The sequence below is a fragment of the Alligator sinensis genome, unplaced genomic scaffold, assembly GCF_000455745.1.
Source record: "Alligator sinensis unplaced genomic scaffold, ASM45574v1 scaffold1201_1, whole genome shotgun sequence".
In the NCBI taxonomy this organism is placed as follows: Eukaryota; Metazoa; Chordata; order Crocodylia; family Alligatoridae; genus Alligator; species Alligator sinensis.
Window position 1 is genome coordinate 30080 of NW_005842690.1, and position 16986 is coordinate 47065.

The following is a 16986-nucleotide window of genomic DNA, read 5'->3' on the forward strand; positions in this document are numbered from 1 at the left end:
AGTAATTTTCCAATTTTTTTTTGGGGGCCCCGCAGGCCAGATAGAATGGCCTCGCGGGCCGGATCTGGCCCGCAGGCTGTATTTTGCCCACCCCTGCGATAGCTGATATGCAGCCCAGTAGCTTGGAGAGCAGCGTCTGGCCAGTAAGTCTGTGGGGGAGGGAAGGGGCATGGGGAGGGGCAGGAAGGAAGGGACGTGGCGGGGGGCAGATAGAGGTCCCCACGGTGAGGGAGAAAGTGGGACAGGGGCAGGCCGTGCTCAACTGGGGCAGGGCAGAGTGTGGAATGGAGCCACAGGCGGCTTGTCTGGAGGGGCATAGGGGGTGGAGGAGAGGGCAGCTCCCTGCTGCTGCACACACCCCTGGGGTGGGGGGGATGTGCCCCCCAGATCTGTGCACAGGGCGAGGATGAGCTGCGGGCTCAGGGCCAGGGGCTGCTCTGGCCTCTTTCTGGTGGGGGGGGGCCTCGGGCAGGCAGGGCAGGATGGGCAGGAGCACTGGGAGGGATGGCTACAGGGAATTTTGTGGTGGTTATAGCCTGCCCTATAGCCCTACCCCCGCACCGGGAAGTGGCCAGCTCAGCCCCTGGCCCTGAGCCTGCAGTGGGCAGCCCACCCTCACCCCACACACAAATCCAGGGGGCACATGCCTCCTCCAGGGGTGTGCACAGTGGCCGGGAGCTGCTCCCCCCGCACATTCTGGATGAGCTGCCAACAGTACCATCCCATGCCCTGCTGCACCCCAGCTGGGCAGCGCCTGTCCCTGTCCCACTTCCTCACTGTGGGAGCCTCCATCACCCCCCACCCACACCCTTCCCTCCCCCCGCACAGACTTGCTGGCCGGAACTGCTCTCCAGGCTGCCGGGCTGCACTCCTGGCTGTGAGCATGTTTCGGCTACGCACATGCACATGGCATTTATTGGTGACGTTATTGGCTACACCAGCCAAAGAAAGTCAATTGCCAATAATATCAATTTTCCTTTTATTAGTGCCAGTCCAATATGGACCGATACATTGCTACATCTCTAATTTTAAAATAAACTAGAATATATTTCTGGTTCTTATTATCTAAATATGTACACAGTGCAAACAATGAAAAGATATTGGAGTCTGCAGACCAACTGAAACAAAAGCTCTAACAGATGGGAAAGGGTCTGTCCATCTCACTAGGATGTTAACTTGGGTTTATAAAAACTGCTCTCTATGAACTAGATTCAAGGTAGATAAACAGTGTTTAAACATGGATTTAACTTGAACCAAGTCTTTTTTTTTTAATCTATTAAAGCTTTGGCAATCTTTGGTAAGGCTGCTGCTTACTAAAACATAACAATACCTTAAATAAAAAAAGGGCAAGCATACATGTTTACTGTTGAAATTTTAAAGGACGTAAAATTACTGAAGTAGTGGAAGTCAGTGGCTAAGCACCTGGAACCACAGTTCAGCAGTGTTATAAATAAACCTTTGTCAGCAGCCACTCTGATACTGGTGCAAAGAGTAGTTGGTTCTTTTTTTTACCTTACTTTGTTCATCTACCTCAGTTCAATGGCAAGTTCCTTCAGTGCTGAGAAACCAGCTGGGAGTTAAGAAACCAGAAAGAAAGCAGGAAAGTAGTTTTCCAATCTGCGAGTAACAAATCCGAGTTTGAGAGGTGCTTCCATCTACTAGTTTGAAATCTTAAAGTACACAGTAAAGAGAAACAAACAGTTCAGTTCACTAACTGCAGATGATGCCACTTAGCTTAATAAATCAGGTAGTTTTTTTCTTAGCTTTTCAATGTATGTAAGGTAATTTTGCTCTTGCAACTCAATGACTGTGAATATCATGCAGTAATTTTATTAACTGAAAATCTCGCTAATTCTAAAGGATCATGTTTTAGATGCTTTAGGAATAAAGGGGGGAAAGGAGAATGGGGAGAGAGGTGTTCATACTTTCTGGATATCTCTCCTCCCACATGAGGGGTGTGTTGTGGGGGAGACCGTGGAGGATATGCTGACCAAGTAACTATCGTTTCTTTAGTATATGGCAAAATTCTGTATCTCTGCCATACTTTATTTGCTTTACAGTTTGGAGATTTGTATAGTAAAATTACAAAGATCTGCTGTCCATAAAGCAGCATGTGTAGTATGCCTTGCGCCTCCCAAGCCTTTAGAGCAGCCCAGCACAGGGAAGGGTACAAAAGAGTTTTAAATTCACAAGAGTTCTTCATGCTTTGAATTCTGTGCTGCACTGACAAAAGCAGTAGCATGGACTTTCACCCCAGCTGTCTTCTCTAAGTAATGTGTAAGTTAAATAATAGGCCTGTAAGAAATCAATGCCCTCCTCCTTCATGCAAACAGCAAAGTTCATGGTTAATAGAATAACATGAAGAAAACTGCATGTCCTAGTATCACATGAGAGCTAAAGCTGGTTATCCAGAAGTTGAGGGAAGTTAAGAACTGCAGACCACATGTAAGGTATTTCCTTTTTTTTTTTTTTTAAACATACTTCATATTTACCTTCACTCTCGGGATGGTTTAAGGTGGAAACCTACAATTAATTAGGTAGGAAGGTTCTTTTTAAAACCACCTTTAAAGTTTTACCTGCTCTTGCCTGAAGCGTGGGCAGGGATAGCTGCAAAGGTATAATGTATAGCAACTCGCACATATTTCACACACGGTACCTGGTATTCTGCAGCTGAAGCACAGTATTATTGCATTGTGACCACAGACATCCAAGCTCTCGAATAGGCTCTACAAGGCAAACGTACTGCTATGCAAGTATATCTGGAATAACATTATGTCTCTAATGGACAGTAAGTTTTTTCCCTTTGATTATGTTGTTGTCTAAGACTAGAATTTTAATATTTTTTACATTCATCTTAAGAAGAGGCTTAACATTTTCAAAAAGAGTGGGCAATTAAGTGACTCATCCCTTTGTTAGACAAATAAACATGTAGATTATCTCTCTTAAAAGTGACTCTTATACTATTGATTGAAGGAACTATACTATACTACACATTGCCAAAGAATTATTTTAATTTTGTATTTCTTAGACCATTAAGTGAGCAAATAACAAACGAGATGGGCATTGTTGTATTAAGTATGTGTTTAAAATATCAAACGTTTAGATCATATGTGATATGTTTTTTCATAATTGGATGAGATTATGCAACACTGGATTTAATATTTGTCCTACTTTGTAGAAAGTAAAATGGATCTTCTGAAGCATTGTGCAGGCAGGCACCATGTCTTGCTTCCTACTACATTTCCCTGGTTTTCTTCCTCCTAGATCTTGCTTATAAATTAAAATGGCCTGTAACTTTCTCCCTCTTGCTTCTCCTCTCCTTTTTCCAATAGCGGAAGGCTATGCTGCTTTTCAAGAGGACAGCTCTGGTGATGAAGCTGAAAGTCCTTCTAAGCTGAAGCGATCCAAGGGAATTCATGTCTTCAAGAAGCCCAGCTTTTCCAAAAAGAAGGAAAAGGATTTTAAAATAAAAGAGAAACCCAAAGATGAAAAACATAAAGATGACAAACATAAGGAAGAAAAACATAAAGAGAAGAAGTCAAAAGACTTAACAGCAGCAGATGTTGTAAAACAGTGGAAAGAAAAGAAAAAAAAGAAAAAGCCAACTCAGGAGGCAGAGATACCTCAGCAAGATGTTCCAAGTCATAGACCTGTGTTTGGGATTCCTTTGGCTGATGCAGCAGACAGGACCATGATGTATGATGGCATCCGCCTGCCAGCAGTTTTCCGTGAATGTATAGATTATGTAGAGAAGTATGGAATGAGATGTGAAGGCATCTACAGAGTTTCAGGTATACTGGGCACACCAAGTATATGGCATACCCAGGCTATTGTTCCCTTTGTCTAACTTTGTTTATGTCAGAAATATAGCTGCTGTGGTGGTTGAGTTGAAAAATGTCCTAGGACCCTCGCCAGTGTATCTGCCAATGGATAAATCCAGTCTTGTGAAGCAAGGAGAGGAAAGGGTTTATCAGATGTGTACTGAATCTCTCCTTTCCTGGCACAGCCACCATTGTGCCATTTTCACGTGATTCATTGACTACTGTGGCTAGCCACTTGCTGAAAGTGGCAACAAAAATGTATGAGAGTCAGTCTTTATGATAGGATGGAAAATACAAATGGAACATGTATTTATGTTTGCCTTAATGCTTATATCTTTTGGTTGGCACTTGCTATTATTTTGAATAGGTTATTGTTACTCCTACTTTAGTAATGAGAGATTATACTAGTTGATGGATATAGAGATCTGGTGGGGAATTTAGGAAATAAACAGGCATGCTCCTAAATGTGCCTTCCTCAGTCCCTTGCATTATCATTTCCTTCTGAAAAGAAATTTCTTTTTGTTTTCAGTAAATCTACTAATAATGTAGAGCAGCAGTTGAGAATTTCAGCTTGGATTTGTCGAAAAGCATTAGTAGTAGCAGCACAGTAATTTACAGCTTCGATCATTATTGTTAATGACTTGTATACGTAAGCCATTAACACTGACTTACGTATAAGTAACAATGATTTCAGCCAAGTTAATTATCAGCTGAGTTTGACTTAGGAAGTCTACCAGCAGTGTTTATAGTTTAAATATTCCAGCTGTGGAACATGACCTGTTTAAAGGAAAAGAAAAAGGAGATTGGGAAGAGCATTTCAAGCCAAATGTGTATCATCTAAATATATAAAACAGTACGTGGAACTAATTTGAAAGGCTTTATCAACAGATAAAGCCACTACAAGTAAAAATGTATTGCGGTGCATATATACGGCAAAAGTAAAACCAGTCTCTCAGTGCTTGCATACCAAAGTATTCCCATCACAGCTTCTTCTAGAGACATAACATAGTCACTTCTTTCTGTGACCCATTTTTGATGGTTGAGATTTCCAGTTCTTTTTTCTAGTGCCCTCCTCCATACATGTTTATATAGGGTATAGGCTGATTCAAACCGAGCTAGTTCACCAAATTGGAATCTTTCTCTTTATTATGTAGCTTTATGTAGGCTCACGCAGTTGAATCGAAGTCTAAGCAATAGCAGCAGAAACGGTTACTCAGGCAGTTGGGGGCTGGAGGCTTGCTCTTTATGGTGATTATTTACCTTGGACAGCATTTTAATTCACAAAATGCTGCTCTGTCTGGGACTTTTTGACATGAAACAGTTAGAAAAATCCATGCAACTTTATAGCTGTATTAAAATCCTCAGTATAAAATTCCCCTGTACAACTCTACAGCAGTCTGAACCTAAACCTTCCACTTAATTGAGAGAGAGATTTTTCTCATTTGTGTTTGGGGATCAAGACCATGCAGATAAATAATGTACTTAAAATACTGACTGGAGATTTTTCTAGTCCTACAATACAAGCATACCCTTTTAAAAACCATCCCAATACGGAAAAGCAGTGGCTTCTTCCATACACATACTTGTGCTCACAAACAGGATCTTTGCTTCAGCAAAACTATATTGCCACATCCAAGAGGAAGTCAGTATTTTCTGACTTCAGGGGACTTTGAAGAAAATAGACACAACACTTGCTTACATGCATCAATGCCCATTTTAGTCTTGATGTCAGAGGTGTTGAGCACGTAACCCTACTAGAACTGATTTGGTTTAAGGTCTTTGTTTCTGAGCTTTGTTTTGGGTCGGGAGAGACAAATATTTTAATCTAAAATTAAACTGTGTGGAACTAAGGAGACAGGAATAGGAGTAAGGCTTTGTAAAGCCAAATGATGTACATTTCCAAAGTGGTCTCTGATTTCTAATCTGAATGTTTTAGGAATAAAATCGAAGGTGGATGAGCTGAAAGCAGCCTATGATCGAGAAGAATGTCCCAACCTGGAGGAGTATGAGCCCAATACTGTAGCCAGCTTGCTGAAACAGTATCTGCGTGAACTGCCAGAAAATTTGCTTACCAAAGAACTAATGCCCCGTTTTGAAGATGCTTGCGGAAAGAGCAATGAGGCTGAGAAAGTTCAGGAGTGCCAGCGGTTGCTGAAGGAGTTGCCAGAGTGTAACCACCTCCTGATTTCTTGGCTGATAGTGCATATGGACCATGTTATTGCAAAGGAACTAGAAACAAAAATGAACATCCAGAACATTTCTATAGTGCTCAGCCCTACTGTCCAGGTATGTGCGTACCCAGCAAAAACTTGGTCCTAGCATGAAGTTCTCTCTCTCAGGCAGGCAGGCAGAAATGGGATAAATGGTAAGGTTCAGTTAAATTGCAGCTTTTCTTTAAATACTTGTCAGGCCTTCTCATTCCCCCCCTCCCCCCCAACACACGCACATGCTTTCTTCATATGAGCTGGCAAACACCACTGTTCTGGGCTTTCAAGTATAGTTATATTATTAAAGCATTACAAACACTGCTTTAATAGGAGATAGTAAGAATACTGGAGGAGTTCAACCCTCAACACCAATAGGTTTGTGCATATACTAAGAATTTGTTAGAGTTGGCTGTTCAGTGACAAGTCATTGCCCAAGAGTATATTATTGCTTAATGTGTGCATCAGGCTGGTCAGTCCAGTTTTGTAAACCCAGATCTGCCTGATGAAATAACTTACATAGTAAGAGCTGGCTTCCAAATTCATAAAAAATGAAATATGAAATTTCTGAACCATTATAGCTGTTGTCATGCTTTAACAGCCTGGAGTCCTGCAGATGCACTTGGGACTGCAGTTTCTGCTGCAGGACACTTTGTTTTTCATTGGGCATCTTTTTAATAAAAACCTACCTCCTTATATAATAATCTAAGTGTGAGGCCCTTGGGCAGGAGGAGTGTTTGCTATTACTCACTGGTACTTTCTGTGCCAGTCCCAATTCTCCCTCTTCTACCAGACAAGCACAAATTATTGCAAAATAACTCGTACTCTATCATGTTTTGTTTGAATAGATTCAGGGGATGAAATCAGTCACTTGTTTTGAGACAATTCTGTGAATTTTAGCTTGACAGATAGTATCAAATCAAATCTAGCATCAGAGCAGTGAATACAATAGTAGCAGGTCTTTCCAAAATATTGTGTGACCAGCTTTTTCCCTGTTTAAAATAATTGAAGAGGGTTAGAGGATGCGTTATATCTGCTGAATTACTGGGGAGAAATAAAGAAGGTAGTTATCTAGCAGGCATAACTCGGTGACTCTTTATCTTTAAATACTTCATAATGTTGCTAGTAGATCTAGAAAGAGACTCTTGTTGGATTATACTAAAATGCTGCAAGCACTATCTTAGCTGAAGACAATATATGTAAGGGACTATAATAATTTGTATTTTAGTAAATACAGTGTTTGTTAGCCAGGCTGTGGTGGCTTAGTAGGGTTATACAGTGTTTTGCCTAAGAGCCAGTTTCTGGATGTTTCTGACTCAGCCCGTTGTAAATCAGTATTTTAAGGTGGTGATACAGTCTGCAATTAAGAAGTTAATGTTGAACACAGTTACAGTATCAGGTGATTAGTCTCATTTTTCAGGAAGCTCTAGAGGAAAACATGTTTTTATGGATGAAAGACAAATGTTTGTTATTTAAAATGTAGTAATTTTCTTGTTAGTTCTCTTGTGTCTTGCTAGTAATGACTTGTATGTAAGGGACCTATCAAATTCGCAGTTTTGCAATTTTCACGGAAACAACAAATTGGTAGGTTCCCTGTGAAAAAGCCCAGTCCCTGCAGAAAAGCGTGGGGACTGTGAAAAAGCGGGAAAATGGCCAGCAAGCCTGAGGAGGGAAGGGAGCTGCAAACAGAGGTGTGAAGCCCTGGCAACCGGGGGGCGGGGGGTGCAACAGAGCATGGCAGGGGGGCATGCCTCTGATTGGCCAAGTGGCCCCAGAAGTCCCACCCCCTCTTTGGATATAGACAGATGGCTATCTGTCGATCTCTAGGGAGGGGCAGGACTTCCGGACCCCCTCGGCCAGAGGCGTGGGGGGGCCCACTGTGCTCAGACTGCAAAGTTTGGAGGCATCTGCCATAAATTCGGTAGGTCCCTACTTATCTACACAGAGAGAGAGAGAGAAGCATAGTAAGCTAACAGATTTCTCTCTCTGTCATCTATAAAACTAACTGTTAACATTGCAGGCCAATTCCAAAAAATTAAGCTTGGAAAGAAAAGTTCTTATACCTCAAGGGAATCAGAAAAGAGAGAGAGAGCCCAGTGAAAACGGAATGAATACTTCCTTGAGGTCAGCAGCAGGTCTTTTAATACATTTTTAAACCAGCTGTTGAATCTGCAATACGTCATCTGAGTTAGCTGTCTTCAAAGATGAAGTAAAAGCAGTAGTCTCATCCAAGAAGATAATATTTTGAGTTAAGATACAAAATAAACTAAAAGACATAGTATTAAAAAATCACTTTCTGAACCAACATTTTGACTCTCCTTTCTTCCCAGATCAGCAACCGTGTCCTGTATGTATTTTTTACACATGTCCAAGAGTTCTTTGGGAATGTGACTCTAAAGCAGGTGACGAAACCCCTTCGCTGGTCTAATATGGCAACAATGCCAGCTCTGCCAGAAACACAAGAAAGCATTAAAGAGGAAATCAGGCGCCAGGTTTGTTTTTCCATCAGTACACCTCACTGGCTGTCTACTTTGATTATGATGTTGCTGATTTATGTGAGAGGCAGGGATTTCTAAGGGTAATAACTTTTATTGGACCAACGGCATAGGTGAAACAGAGTGAGACAAGCTCTTGAATTCAAAACATTCTTTTCCAGGTCTGAGGAATGAAAGCCAGAGCTTCATAGTAAAAACAAATGGAAGAGTAGGGAGAGCAATTCCCAGGGATAGCAAGCAAACAATTAGCAGAAGAAAAGAAGCTAACTGGGAGATTAAGGTTTATCAAAAGGCAGGAGGGTCATTATCACCTTTATTGTTTAGGCAGAATTCAGGAATCGGGTGGGTAATTTATAACATGTCATAAAACCAATATCAGTGTTAAGTCCTTAGTTCTTAGTGTCTAGCCAACTTACGAATTTTTGTTCCAAAGGTTGCCTTTTAAGTGTGAAGATATCAAGATTAGAGAGGATAGTGAAATCAGAGGGGGAGTGGTCGTTCTGTGAGAAATGTGCTCTTAATAGTGTATCTGTGTTTCACAGAAGAAACACGTACAAGATAGAGAGTTTAGTTTCACCCATATAATTGCCATGAATGCATTTGCTGCATTGGAGCAGATATTTTGCATTTTGGGAAAGGCATGTGTAGGAACCATGGATTTTGAGGCTAGTTTTGTTATGGGGAATATTGGCTGTATTGGCAGTCGAGATGTATTGACAAGTTAAGCACTTCTTGCTAAAGGAAGGCTCTGTGAGGAGTTTGATTCCACTGATCAGTTAGGAAAGATTAGGGCAGGGACGGGCAAAATGCAGCCCGCCAGGCCATTCTATCTGGCCCACGGGGACCCTAAAAAATGTAGAAAATTAATATTTATCTGCCTGGGCTGCCTATCATGTGGCCCTCAATGGCTTGTCAAAACTCAGTAAGTAGCCCTCTGCCCAAAATAACTGCCTGCCTCTGGATTAGGGGGTTGTTCTCTTGAGGTCTGATCTCTGTTAAGTATAGTTTGTAGTTGTTTGATGATTCTGATCAGTTCCAGAGTGGGGTGGTAGGGGTGCATGCAGTGGTGGGGAGCTGCCCACCCCCTCCCCAACTGCTCTGGCTGAGCCGCCTGCAGCTCCATCCCACTCCTGGGGTCACATAACGCCTGCCCCACTCCCTCCCTGTGGGGGCCTCAATCCTGCCCCCCCCCCCCCCAGGCTTACCAGCAGGAGGCAGCTTTCCAAGCTGCCAGGCTGCATTCCTGTAAATCAGCTATTGGATTGGTATCAGCCAATATAGCTAGTTAATAATCAGACATTGATATTGGCCAAGAAAATTTTTATTGGTGCACCCCTAGTCATAAGAGATTTTGGTGCAAGTGGATTCAGTGGAGTGTGAGTCAGACTGGAGAGAATGGAATTGAATTAACTGCTGGCAGTGATTGCACACAGTACTTCAGTAAGCTAAAATGAAAGGGAGGAGAGGACATGAGGTCCAGGGTCAATTTTAAGTTTGAAAGTATGCTTATGTTATATGGGGAAAGGGCCAGAGAAAAGTGAGAAGCATAAAGGAGGGAATGAGATGAGCTCACTGGGACAAGTGGAGAGTTAGAGTAGAAGAGAACAAACAAGAAACTTAAGCATTTTGATGGGGGGCAGGAGAACTGTGGAAGGGAAGAGGAAGGCAGGTTACACTATATCGTGTCAGTTTTCTCTTGGAAGAAATTAGCCAGATCCTGAACAGAGGGATAAGCAGAGGCAGGAAGAGGGGAGGACTTCAGACGTGAGTCAAAGATGGCAAAAAGAAACAGAGGACACGAGATTCAATTTACTTAGGACAGAAGAGTTGTTAGCTGGATAGATGACAGCACAGGCGCAAAGGAATCTGATGTTCAGGTTGAATTGACTGGGATTTGGAAAGGCCCATTTTGTGATGAGAAATGGACAAAGAGCTGAATGGGGGAAGGATGCATGGAGAGAATGAACAGTACTGGAGGAAGGAATGAGTAATGGCTGCATTAACATCACAGTTAAATGCGAGCAGGGTGATGTGTTTACTAAGCACTTTCTACAACCAAAATGAAAGAAATGATAGCATGAAAAATAACTATTTTAAGCCATGAAAGCATATACAATGTCTTTGCATTCCAGTGACTGGTGAACGTGATGCTCTTGGTCTTGTTTCTAGGAGTTTCTTCTGAACTGTTTACACCGAGACTTGCAGGCAGGGATAAAAGACTTATCCAAAGAAGAGAGATTATGGGAGGTGCAAAGAATTTTAACAGCCCTCAAAAGGAAACTAAGAGAAGCTAAGAGACAGGTGCGTAATTTTCATTTCATTGCTAAGCATTTACATCACAGATACTACGTATTTTTAAACAGGTCAGTGAACAAACTAAAGGCTTCTTGTAACTTCCTACTATAGCTTCGTTGTTGCATACAATTATAACGTTACGTTAAATCCTTGCCAGTACCTCACTGCAGGAAACTGAGGAATGTGGGTCTGTTAGAAGTATTCTATGATAGTCGAGATGCATTTCATGTGGATTTATAAAGAATAAGTTTTGCTCTGGGTTTTAATCTGATTCCCTTCCTGCCAATAAATGCTGAACGTAGGTTCATTTAATGTGATTACCTTCCTGCCAATAAATGCTGAACGTAGGTTCAGTAAGAAAGGGGTTGAATTTGCTCATTCCACTCAATTTCTTTAAGATGCCTTAGAACTGTACATACATCCCGTTGCTTATTTCTCAGGCTTTTGTTATGTTGAAATTGAATCTTAGGAATCTGGCACCTTACTTTTGTATGGCATGTCCTGCAGTAAAACAGCATGTAACTGAATGTCTATCTTGGACAGCCTGCTTGCTGCATATTTTGCTTGCCCAAGAATGAGGAAAGTACAGCAGCTGTCCTTTAAACTATCATCTTTCCCAAAAAGGTGCATAAATATTTAGCTTTACACACTGATATGGTTTAATCGATCTTAAAATAATAGGCAGACCTCAGCAGAAACATCTGTCATGACAGTGACAGATGCTGTCTTTGGACAAGTCTCTTCAGGATTCTGTTACATAATGCATGGTATGATTGTGTCAGGGAAACCATTTTAATCAAACTTCTATCTTTCAGGAGTGTGAGACTAAGATTGCTCAAGAAATTGCCAGCCTTTCTAAAGAGGATGTCTCTAAAGAAGAAATGAATGAAAATGAAGAAGTTATTAATATTTTACTTGCACAGGTAGATAGTGTTTTAATTCCATTATTTTCCCTAAATCCTCTGGATTTGTTATTCTTCTGTCAGCATACCGGGAAAGCCAATTTTGGAACAGGGGACTTAAGAGATGTAAATGTATTCCACGGTTACTGAAGAAATGTTTGCTGGTTAGTAAAAGGGGCTGTCATGTTCTGTTATTAACTGTGTCTACACCATAACAAACCCCCTTACAGTGCCTGTGTGGTAGGGCATAGGGGTTCAGGACTGTGGATGGAGTGACTGGCTGGTTGTAGGGATATGCCTAAAACAAACACTTTAACAGGTGCTGAAAACAAAGCACTGTGGCTTGTGAAAAGTATAGCTTTCTATTGAATACTTTTTTTTGAAGTTGGTAAAATTTTCCTTGATCTAGTTAATAATGTCAACTATTTTGCTGAAAATAGAGACCATCCTGTTATGCAAGCATGTCCAGTCTGAGTAATGTCTCATTTTGGCATCAGTAAATGAAGCTTGGAAGAAGGGAGTGTAATCACAACTTCTCCCCCCAATCTGACTCCTGCTTGGTGGTAAATCATGATGTTCCTTTTCAAATTCTGTCTGGAAAGCCTTGATATATAAGGCTGGTTTTGAAGGCTGTGAACAGAAAGGGTAATGTGGCACAATGGAGCATTTAGCCTTGATGACACAGAATTACATTTCCTTTAATTTCTGTGAAAGTGCTTTAAATCATCCCAACCACTCTAGAACCAGGGACTTTTTCATGGGAGATATCTCTTAACTTCAACACAAATCCTTGCAGTCTCCTTGAAAGTCAATTTAAAATGTACCTTTATATCTCTGAAAGTACATCCCTAAGACAGTGATTTGTAACCAGGGCGCCACGGCACCCTGGGGTGCTTTGAGACTTTAAGGGTGCTGCAGGATACCATGCAGTGTTGCCATTGTTAGGTTTGCAGATATGATTCACAAGATAAGACCAGTTTTCAAACGGGAATCCACAGTGTGAAAAAACATTCTGCCCTACTGTAGTCTTTTTGAGTTCTTTGCAGAAAATTACCCTACTTTTTTCAGCAGTCAAAAAAGGGGCTACCAGCAGCTGGGGACAAGGCCCACTGCAGAATTCAGGGTCCCTGGACCCTGATAGACACAGCCATTAGTGGCAGCCTCCCAACTCTGCACTGCAAATGCAGCTCTCTAGTACCACCCACTGACTTCACACCACTGTTTGGCAAGGACCCCACACATTCACATGCCCCTGGCTCTGTGCTGATGTCTAGCCAGAGCTCCAACACAACTACCCAAACACCAACCTGTGCCACCACCCAGCCCCAGCCCCAAATGAATCCAGCCTTTATTTGCTTCATTTGAGACTGAAAGTGATGTGCTCTTCGTTCTTTGCTCAGAGCCTCTTTGTATAAGTTTATAATTTGCTTGTTTAAGAACAAAAGGGTAAAGCAAACAATGTGCTGTAAGGGGGCTAGATCTCTGAAACAGGAAGGAAAGGGCACTTATCCTAATGGGCAAATATGGGGACATATAGGAGATATGGCAACAAAGAGATTAGTGCCACACTACTTGTGACAGGGAGTGGGAGGAAGCTACTCAGCATTTTTCTTTTTTTCTTCGTTTCAAACCTCCATTTTTGGCCTTTCCTCCACACACCGATGCATCCATTCCCTTCCCATCTCTTTGGCCCTTCAGTCACAAAGCTCCTCCTCTCTGCAGTAATTCTTGCCAGTCATTTCTGTCTTAACATTTTAATTGATGACCTGTCTGCTTCTGTAATGGACCCCAGTGCTTCCCCTTTGATTTGAACTTTGGCACCTACATCTCAGGAGCACCATATCCCAGCCTTGCACTTCCTGGCTTATGCTGGAGTTGGGGCACCACTGTGCACCAGAGAGCACACAGGAATTCAGTAAGCAAAGCAAATGTTACTTGGTCCCAGACTTATTCTGGCTGGTGGGCAAGCAGAGTAGGGGACTGGCAGGTCTCTCATGCTATGTAGACAGTAGGACAGGCCACCACTCTGAGCAGTTAGCTAGGGTCATTTCCAGTGACAAGCCTGTCCAGTCGCTCCTGAGGATGTGGCAGTGGAAGAAATACTCATTTGTAGCATGTTCCTTATAGACTGTAAATCCAAGACCTCACAAGAAGAACTGATTGATTATTGCAGGAGAATGAGATCTTGACAGAACAAGAAGAGCTACTGGCAATGGAGCAGTTTTTACGCAGACAAATTGCCTCTGAGAAGGAAGAGATAGACCGCCTCCGAGCAGAAATAGCAGAAATTCAAAGGTAAAGAGGAACCTGCTGATAACCCCCAGGCAGGCAAGAGCTTTTGTTCTATGAGGTTTTCCTTATTTATACCTACTTTTCTATAAAGAATGAGGTTTTCCAAAGGGTTATAGAAACTGTAAAGGAACCTAGGGAAGATCCTTGATTCTCAACCAAAGTGCCATGGCACCCCAGAGGGGGTCTTGAGCTCTTTTCAAGGGTGCCATGGGGTGCGCCACAAAGTTGGCACTGTTAGTTATGTGCATATGATTGATCAGATAAACCTAGAGATTTCAAATAGGAATACATAGTGTTAAAACATTCTACTATTCTGGTTTTTCCTAGTTCTCTGCAACAGAAATATTGCACTAATATTTTTCTGTGGTCAAAAAAAGAGTGAAAACTAAGAACTGGCATTTTCCAGTAATGCCTTGAGTCCACTGGGTAGTGCCTTGAGTTTGAGAGCGACTGCTGTAGACTGTCCACAGCGCGGCATAGTAGATTTCATTGCACTAAGGGAAATCACACCTAGTAATCAAAGAACCTATGAACAAATTACTATTTTCCTCACATCAGAATTTGCTGTAAGAAAAGTTTCATTTCCTACCTCAGCAGAGAGGTGCTTCCAGAGCTGCTTTTCCCCTTGTAGTTCTGGGAAACTTGCATTTGAGCAGGGCTTAACCTTAAGGTTTCCTTTGCCCTTCAGTCGCCAGCAGCACGGTCGAAGCGAAACCGAGGAATATTCTTCTGAGAGTGAAAGTGAGAGCGAAGATGAGGAGGAGCTGCAGATAATCTTGGAAGATTTGCAAAGGCAAAACGAAGAGTTAGAGGTGAGTGAATTTTACCTTTGTGCTTCTTGCTGGCTTCCTGCCATTTGCTCTGCAGAGAAGCTTTGTTACGTAATTGGAAGAGTTGCTTATTCTCACTGAGTGAACTGGAAGAGTCCCAGAGTCCAGGGTCCTGCATCATGTGCAGTCATTTAAATGTGCAGAGTGGATATAAAACATCTGAATTGGTCGTGTTCTGTGCAGGCTGCAGGATCCTCCAGAAGGAAGGGTTCCTGTGTGGGCAGCAGCTCTGTTCCATTCAGGCAGCTGTGCCTGGTTTTCTCCTTCTCTGTCCTGAATGCAACTTTTCAGGAAAAAGGAATCGGAACTCTTGGTAGAGGTGATATCTTTTATTAGACCAACTAGATATTTGCCAAAAAAATCTTTATTTGCAAGCTTTTGGGCACACGTGCCATGAGTTCTCTGATCTTAGCCACTTCTTCCACGTGTGGGTGAGAACCTCTCTCCGGATGCTTTGCATGACCTGTTTTGAGGCATAATTTGGAGTACAGAGGGGCAAGACCCTTTGGAGTCAGCTTTTCTTCGCATCAGTCTTATATTTGTGGTTTGAATAGAGCTCAATTGGCTAAAATAACGTGAAGGCCCATTCATCATTCCTAAAGCCCTGTGCCTGGAATGTTATGGTGTTTTTGATTAGCACTTTTCAGACATGAGAACTTGCACTTCAAACCCCGTGTCATTTACTGTTTTAATTTTATTACTGGTGAGAAGACAGGTACAGAAAGGTGAAGTGACTGAGCTGGGAACATGGCCCAGGTTTCTGGACTGCCTGTCCCCGTGTGATAGTGACCAGCTGAATTTGAACCGTTTGGCTACTGCTGGACCACATTTGTAACCCAAATTGAAAAGGGGAGGGGCGTTGTATACACCTTTAAAAAGGCAGTGGTCTTTTTGAAGCTGTACTCCCTAAACAGGAGAGCCTTTTTGCAAGCATGGAAATCATTGCTCTCTTTAAAACAGCTTTGCTTATTTATATGGTTATTCCTGACGGAAGAAAAGAAGCAGTGTCAGCACTCATTTACATATAAAGTGCCTATTGGACTTGTCCCGTGTTCAGATCCCACATGCTGACTAGTATTGAATTCAAAGGGCAATTTAAATAATCATTAGCAGGTTCTGCTAGGTGTCAGGTTGTGTGGGTGCAGGGATGGATACTAGGAGCATTTGTTTTTCATGTCAAAATGTAGGTTTAGTGCTTGCAGCTGTTTGTTCTGTTGTCACACAAACCATCTCGTCTAGACAGAAGGCAGCCTTTTTGGCAGGTGTGCCACAGGTTAAGCTCCCCTCCCCCTCCAGTAACCTGCTAGTTACTGCCCTGGGGAGCCAGAATGGATGCAAGAGGCAGTGTTCAGCAGTGCAGAGTGGAGCAGCAGCAGGATACTGAATCTGGCAGCATCTGTAGGGCCAATGAAGCCTTAACCTGGCAGCGACACCTCTTGCAGAACTATCCTGGTGCCACGCCACTCGGCATGGCTGGAGGCTTCAGCCCCACATCACCACCTCCCCACCCCCACCCCAATCTGGTATCTCCTTTACTGAGCACCCTGGGCTTGCAGACTGCTGTGGCACCTGTGCTCTGGGTTGGCCACCCCTGTTGCTTTGCAGTTCTTAGGCTGGGAATTAAAAGGAAAAATAAAATAATTTTGAGTAAACGTTATAAGGAGGTGGAAAAATTGCTGTGCACCAGTTGTGCAGGGCAGGGGGTGGTAGAAATCTTTGAGCGAGTTTCAGGGCTCGGGGAGAGGGGCAGGGTTTCATGTCCTTTATCAGCAGTGAGAGTTTTGTTTTGTCATAGCTGCAGGTGTCTTTACCCCTGTGACCACCTCATTTGAGGCACCTTTCGAGGCTGCATCTAAAGCTACTTTCAATGATGGTTGCGGTGTGCCCAGTGACAGCCTCAGGGCTCATTCACCATGTGGGACAGAACAGGCAGGGTCCTGCTGTCCTCACTGGGATGCCTTAGCACCACATGCTCTTTGCCAGCTGGGGCCTCGGGATGGAGCAGCACTGACATCTGCGGGGCCTGGTGAAGTAGTGCCTTCAAAGCCAATGACCAGAGCCTTAAACCCTCGGGCAGCCCAAGGAGGTGGCACTACGGGGGCCTCTGGAGCAGAGTACTCCCTCCTTCCTGAGCAGCTCCTTCAGCA

General features: G+C 42.9%; 1 protein-coding gene across 5 annotated transcripts in view; it reads left to right on the plus strand.

The window, feature by feature from the left end:
* Positions 1-16986, plus strand: part of RALBP1 (ralA binding protein 1) — a 46252-nt gene that overhangs the window by 26578 nt on the left and 2688 nt on the right. For 4 of the 5 annotated variants that reach the window (XM_006033998.3, XM_006034000.3, XM_025215968.1 and 1 more), the window contains 7 exons: positions 3333-3791; positions 5758-6107; positions 8356-8517; positions 10690-10821; positions 11631-11738; positions 13891-14012; positions 14698-14821. In XM_006033998.3, the coding sequence (XP_006034060.1) occupies positions 3333-3791; positions 5758-6107; positions 8356-8517; positions 10690-10821; positions 11631-11738; positions 13891-14012; positions 14698-14821 (1457 nt within the window). Of the gene's footprint in view, positions 1-2653; positions 2789-3332; positions 3792-5757; positions 6108-8355; positions 8518-10689; positions 10822-11630; positions 11739-13890; positions 14013-14697; positions 14822-16986 lie in introns of those variants that run through there. The other variant, XM_006034001.3, reaches the window with a different exon arrangement.